Raw genomic sequence first — 7,115 nt, forward strand, 5'->3', positions numbered from 1 at the left:
TTGTGTGTTTCTAAATATTTGTCCATTTCCTCAAGGTTTTCATATTTGTTTGAGTATAGTTTTTCATAATATTCTAATGTTAACTTTTTAATTTTAATTGGGTCTGTTATGATGTTGCCTGATTCATCTCTTATTCAGATTATTTGTGTTTTCTCCTTCTTTTCTTTTGTGAATTTTGCTAATGGTTTCTCAATTTTATTGACCTTTTCAAAGAACCAACTCCTAGTTTTGTTGATAGTTTCAGTTGCTTTTCGATTTTCTATTTCATTTATCTCTGCTCTAATTTTTATAATCTTGTCTTTTGCTCTTTTTGTAATTGGGTTTTCTTTTTCTTCTGGAGGCCCTGTAGTATTCTGTAACCTTTTTTTATGAGACCCTTCTCTGAGATGATATTGCCAAATATTTTTTTCTCAGTCAGTAGGCTTTCTTTTCACCTTATTGGAAAAAGTTTTGATGTACCCAGGGACTTAATTTTTTAGAAGGTCCCATTCATTGATGTTAAGATTGTGTGTTTCTGGTTATATTTGCAAGTCCATTTATGCTCTAGGGTAGGCCTTCTGAGTTTGGTCCCTCTGATGATCTTAAGTTCAGTTTTGTTATCACCATTTGTTGAAGAAATTGTTTCCTTATTTGATTGGTTTTGTTACCTTGTCAAATACCAGTTGTCTATAGGTGGATGGGTTAAATTGTGAATTTTTGATTCTATTCTATTTGTTTGAGTGCCTGTCATTGTACCAGTATCATGCTGTTTGGCTATTACTTGCCTATGTCTTTTGAGTAATTTTTGTTTGTATTTTCTACAATTCTCATTTATAAAGGGCATATTTTTAAATTCCTATTTGAAATATTAAACATATTTCACTTTTAAAACTCTAAGAAAAAAGTGCGAGAAGACTAAGAAAGTTGAGTACTTAGTTGCTGAGTTTTTTATTGAGTTATTGTTTTTATGTTGTTGTTGTTGTTAGGTGCTGTTGAGTCGCTGTGTGCTTGCTCAAACCTACCTGCAGGAGGAAACTTAAAGTCCTTAGCCGATGCTTCTTACCTTTTTCATGGGAGATAGAACTAATGTTAGTCAGAGGATACTCTAGTAAATAGATAATACCTATGACATGCAGCTTATCATGCTGGAAATAGCAACCCAGCTTCTGAAAGCAAGTGTTGAGAGGTTTGCCTATAAAGTCTAATTATTGTATTTCCTGCCCAAGACTATTCAGAGCTGAGCTCATATCCCACACTGCAGACCCCTTTTCTGGCTCTTCTTCCTCACTATCTTTGAGTATAAAGTATTTGCAATATGTAACCTTCATTTTTCTATGAACACTCTCTTGTTCATATTGGGATGTCTTTTTTCCCCTGCCCTGTCCTGCCCTCCCCTCCCCTCCTCTCCCCTCCCTTCCCCTCCCTTCCATCTCTTTTTTAAAGTGAGAGAGCCTTATCATAGTTACCAGTGTTTTAAATCAGAAATGGACCATCCCTGCTAACTTGGTAGATCTGGCCAAGTCTCCACCCCCACAGCTCAAATGGGCTGAAGGCCGTCCTGTGCACGGCCAAGGAAACCCTAGCCTAAAAGGGAAGACAGCAGAATTCAGCTCTTTTGTCTACTGCTTGTGATCTAGACAGAGGAACACAGATTTCTGAGTCTTCTGAACTTAACCATTTTTTTTCTTGATCCAGGGTCTGGAGTTTAATACATTAAAAAACTGCTAGGACTTAACCTTCACTGCACTAATGAGAGAAGGAGCTGTGTCTCATACCAGTAATGTCAGTGGAAGAATGAAGCTGGACTACCATGTCAGGTAAGGATAGAGGTTATCTGGATCCCTGAGCCAGGAGGGGATTTCAGAATCATCCAGAATAAGTTATAATGCATTTATGACTGTTCCTCCAAATTTAAGTGCAAACCTTCTCTGTTTCAAAATCTTTTAAGCTACAATGTTAATAAAAATCCATAAGTGACAGAAACATTGCATGTATTTATTATATATTAACTATTTTATATACTTAGTGTGTAAAAACATGTTATTTAGAATTATTAAATTGCATATTATGCATCTGAATTTCTACTTACATAATGTCATGTTTTAAACGTCAATACTTTTTTTTAAACCCTAGGCTTCTGTTTATGATCAGTTTGGCAATACAGATCATCTATTTGGGAAATAGTAAGAAGGATTTTATTTAAATTTTCTTAATTTTTTTCAATTTTTATCAGTGTAATGAAACATATTTTTGATGTGTTTTAAAAGCTTACCAAGGAGAGATACACAAAGACCATAAAGAAGACGCCAACAATGCTACAGCCCAGAAGGGCCAGAAGAGAACACTCAGTTGGATCCTAAATAATTTTAGTGAAGTAAATGTAAGCACAGAGGACTGGGAGGGACCACCAGCAGATTCCTTTCACCATTCCTGGGGCTTCAGAGAACGTAAGTCAGAGGTCTTTGCACTCCTATTGAGCCTACCAACTAGTTTAGGATCTGGGAAATCTGGGATAAATTAAGAATTAAAAATGAAAAGCCCAAGTAGGGATATTTTGCCATCATTATAAAACATTATAAAATTAACAATCTATCCTAGTGTTTTTTGCCCTGAAAAAGTCTTATTGTTTCATTGGCAAAACTTTAAAATTGCAATGAGTATTTTTTTGGTAGGTCCAAAGTTTTGTGACTTGGACATAGCAGGGCCGGGGTGGGGGAGATCCGAAACCAAGGTAACAGCTTGGTTTAATCATATATTTTCAAGTTCCAGGCTGGAAACCTGCTGTGCCAACACTTGGAATTTTCACCTCATGTGTGGTCCTTGTTTAGGAGGCCTGTTGTCAATCACTGTCAGGTGATCTAACAGCCAAGGAAAGAAGAAAGAAATGGATTCTTAGGGAACTGGGCTTCTGTCAAATCATTATTTCCTTTCTGATTAGCTGCACCCCTGGCAGTTTGTTTTTTCATTCCTAAGTTAATAAGCAGGTTTACCTAGGCAAACACAAAGGCAGGAGCTGATTTTATGGCCTCCCTTGGGGCAATCTCTTTAGGTCTTCTCCAGGCCAAGGGTAACTTGGAAGACAGGGATGCAGCTCAGTCCCAGCCTCTTCGATGTTGCCAAAATGGTGGCACTTGCATCCTGGGCAGCTTCTGTGTGTGCCCTGTCCACTTCACTGGCCGCCACTGTGAGCAAGACCAGAGAAGCAGGTGCTCAATGCATTGGGGCAGGGAGGGAGGACTAAGATGTGAGGGAGTGTAGTAGGACAGGGAGGTGTGGAGGAGGGTGGCAGGGGGGTAATAGTGTACTGGAGACTGCTGGTAGGCAGGAACAGGGCAGAGAGGGAGACTAGAATGATAGGATGGGCAGGGGCAGGGGAGAAGGCACTTAGGCGACCCTTGAGCACTGAGGAGGATGCAATTGTGCCTCTGACAGCACTGACACCACACCCCTTGCACCCCCAGCACATGCAGTGTTCAAGCGCATGGAGTTTGGACTATCAGCAGCTGCCGACTCTGCAGGTGTGTCTATGGTACCCTGCACTGCCTCGCTTACCAGACTCCAGGCCTCTGTGGTAAGGGACCTGCACCTTCAGCACCAGGCCTCAGCACACTGCTCCTTTACTATTTATCACACTGGTAGATTGATTGAGCCTCTGCTGCTGCCAGGCCCTGGTCCAAAAACTTGTAGTTAGATGCCATCAAATGGACTATTGTTATTATGTGCTGTCTAGTTGGAGCAGACTCATAGATGACCTTGCAGCAGGTTTTCAGAGGTTGGAAATCACACTGGAGAAGGTTGCTCATCTTTCTCCCCTGAAGCAGCTGGTAAGTTCCAATTGCATGTCTGTGGGTCTACAGCACATCTCCTCACCACATGTAGAAATATGCAGATTTGTTATGTGCTAGCAAAAGTTGACTGTAACGCATAGAAAACCTATAATAAACACAGCTCTGAATCTTGGCCTACCCTGTGGCATCCTCACCATCTCTGAGCCCATTGTTACAGTCACTGTGTCAATCAGCCTTGTTGAGGGCCTTGCTCTTTTGCACTGTCCCTCCACCCTCTCAAGAATAATACAGTTCTCCGAGGACGGGGCCCTCCTAGCAACATTTCCAAGTATGTGAGACAGAGTTTCATTATCTTTGCCTCCAAGGTGAACCCTGGTCTTGCTTTCTCCAAGGTCTACCTGTTTTTTTCTTTTTCTTGTTAGTTATGGGAAATACTCTTCTTCAACATCACAGATCAAAGACATTAGTCTTTCTTCTGTCATCTGTAGTTATTGCCAAACTTTCAGATTCACAGCAAATAATTGAAAAGATCATGGCTTAGACCAGGCATACCTTAGCTTAAAAAGCTGACATCATTAATCTTTAGTACTCTGGAGAGGTCTCTGGCAACAGATTTCCCAGTGCAATGCACCTATTGATTTTTTGACTGTTGGTACAAAGAATGTTGATTACGGATCCAAGTAAGATTAAATTACTGACAACTTCAATCTTTTCTCCATCTGTCATGATGTTGTTTATTAACCCATTATAAGGATTTTTGTTTTCTTGATGCTGAGAGGTAATTCATATTGAAGTCTATTGTTTTTTATTTTCTGCAGAGAGTGTTTCAAGTCCTCCTCACTTTCAGCAAGCTGGGTTGTGTCATCGGCATAGCACAGGTTGCTGAAGTTCAGCTTCCCAGATGGTCTATTCAGTATTCAGATAGGAAAATATATGGAAAAAGGATACAACCCTGACACATATCTTCCTTCTCCTCATTCTGTTTGTACCACAGCTTCTTAGTCTAAGTATGGATTTCATATTAGCATAATTAAACGTGCTGGGATTCACATTCTTCTTTATGTTAGCCATAATTTGTTTAACCACACAGTCACATGCTTTTGAATAGTCAATAAAACACAAACTGAAATTTATGGCATTCTCTGCTTTCAGCCAAGATTCATCTGACATCAGCTATGATATCCCTGGTGCCTGGTGCTGCAGTCTCTTCTAAGTTCAGCTTGAAATTCTGACAGTTATCTGTGAATGTACTGTTCTAGGTGTTTTATAACAATTTTTAGCAAGATTTTGCTTGTATTTTATATTGATTAAAAAATACCACATTATGTTGTATAACTTTTTTGGGTGGGGAATAGGAACAAATACGGATCTCTTCCGTCAGTTGACTGGGTCTGTATGTCATCCAAATTTCTTGTCACAACCTGGTGAGTTGCTCCATCTATTTGTAAAAATACATCAGTTGCATATATATCAATTCCTGGGGACTTATTTTTAGCCCATACCTTCAGAGAAACTTTAACTTCTTAATGTATTAACATTGCTTCACTATGGTGACATAGTGTATTCTTTCTATTTTATTTTGATTCTTCCTGGATAATTCAAGATTTTGTCCATGGCATATCTCAGGATTGAAACTTTAGGTTTGAATTTGTTCTTCAGGTCTCTCAGCTTTGGAAATGCCAAGAGAGTTCTTTTTATTCTCCAATCCCTGCTTTCTGTACGTTTCATCTTAATACTTTGTATTCTCAAGCTGCTTTTTGAAATCTGTTCAACTTTTTTACTTTTTGTTCCCTGTCTTTGTTTCGGCTTCTCAATGTTCTGGTACAATTTTCAGTTTCTCCTAACATCCATTTTGGTCTTTTCTTTCTTCCTGTCTTTGTAATGACATTTTGCTCTTTTTATAGATGTTATCCTTGATGTCATCCCACAGCTCATCTAGTCTTTGGTCCCAGTATTCAATGCCTCAGACCTAATCTTGACATGATTTTTACATTAAAGTGGGATAGACTCAAGGTCATATTTTGGTTCTTATGGACTTGTTTTAATTTTCATTAGCTTCAATTTGAACTTGCATATGAGTAGTTGATTGTCTATTCCACAGTCAGTGGTTGGCCTGGTTTTCACAACTCATATTAAGTTTCTCTAAAGATTCTTTTCACAGATGTATTCAGCTTGGTCCATCAGATGAGGTTCATATATGTAGTTGCTGTTTGTGAATTTTATAAAAGATATTTTCCATGAATAAACATAGATTATATAAAATTCAATCATTGATCTACACATTAATTTCTGTCACCAAGTCTGTAATTTGTAACTACTTGTCTTTCTTCTTTATTTCCAACTTTAGCTTTCTAATCACCAATTATTATTAATGAATCTTAATTGCATGTCCAATTGATTTCATATTGCAAAACTTAGTAAAAATCCTTAATTTACTCATCGTGGCTTTAGTTGCTGGTGTGTATTTGAATAATAGTTATATAACAGGTCTTCCTTGCACATGTAGGGATAATATCCTATCACTCATAGCATTGTACTTAAGATAGATCTTGCTATGTTGGTTTTGACTATGAATGCAATACTATGACTATGAATTATTCTTTAATTTTTCATTCCCACCTTAATTAGTCATATGATTGTCTGATTCAAAGTGGCTAATATCAGTCTTTCTCAGCTTACTAATGCTAAGAATGTCAATCTTAACACCTTTTATTTAATTTTTTACAATGTTCAGTTTTTCTAAATTCATACTTTGTACGTTCCATGTTCCAATTGATAGTCGATTTTTGCAGTTATTTCTCCTCATTTACTAGTGTCTTTTAATCTGAGGATTCTACATCTAGTGCTGTATCAAACTGTGTTTCTATATTTAATAGAATTTTCAAATGCCTGCTATTTTAGAAGTGGCTGACTAATCCTTCGTCCTAGTTTGTCTTAAAATCTAGGAGCTCCAATTTGGTGCAGCAACTGACAAGCAAGTGCTTGTCAAGAGCAGAAAGTAAACAAGCAAGTATAGAGTAATTTTTAAAAAGGTCATATTCATTATGAAACATGCAGTGAATTACAATCATTATTTTAAGTACATTTTTTTTGTTTCCCAAATTTGACCTACTACATTTTTTCTAAAAGAGCTCAATCTCTGTCAAGCAGGGAAATCCACAGGAATAGGTCAAAGATCCATCGCCATTGTGTCTATTCTAATTCATAATGACCCTTAAGCAGAGAATAAAACTGCCCTACAGTCTCAAGCTGCTTCTTTCTTTCTTTTTTTTTCTATAATTATATTTTATTAATTTTCATAAACATTTACAGAGATTTTGGGTTTCCATTCATTCATTGTTGCACTAT

At 37.6% G+C, this 7,115-nt stretch overlaps 1 protein-coding gene across 1 annotated transcript in view; it reads left to right on the plus strand.

Moving 5' to 3' along the window:
- Positions 1–1,789: 1,789 nt before the first annotated feature.
- LOC102859300 (cryptic protein-like) overlaps positions 1,790–7,115 on the plus strand; it is an 8,484-nt gene continuing 3,158 nt past the window's right edge. Inside the window, exons 1-3 of the mRNA XM_006902948.1 lie at positions 1,790–1,796; positions 3,029–3,185; positions 3,441–3,550. Of these exons, the coding sequence (XP_006903010.1) occupies positions 1,790–1,796; positions 3,029–3,185; positions 3,441–3,550 (274 nt within the window). The remainder of the gene's footprint in view (positions 1,797–3,028; positions 3,186–3,440; positions 3,551–7,115) is intronic.

This window comes from Elephantulus edwardii, unplaced genomic scaffold (genome assembly GCF_000299155.1).
Source record: "Elephantulus edwardii isolate Elephantulus edwardi_28Jun2011 unplaced genomic scaffold, EleEdw1.0 scaffold00475, whole genome shotgun sequence".
Lineage (NCBI taxonomy): Eukaryota > Metazoa > Chordata > Mammalia > Macroscelidea > Macroscelididae > Elephantulus > Elephantulus edwardii.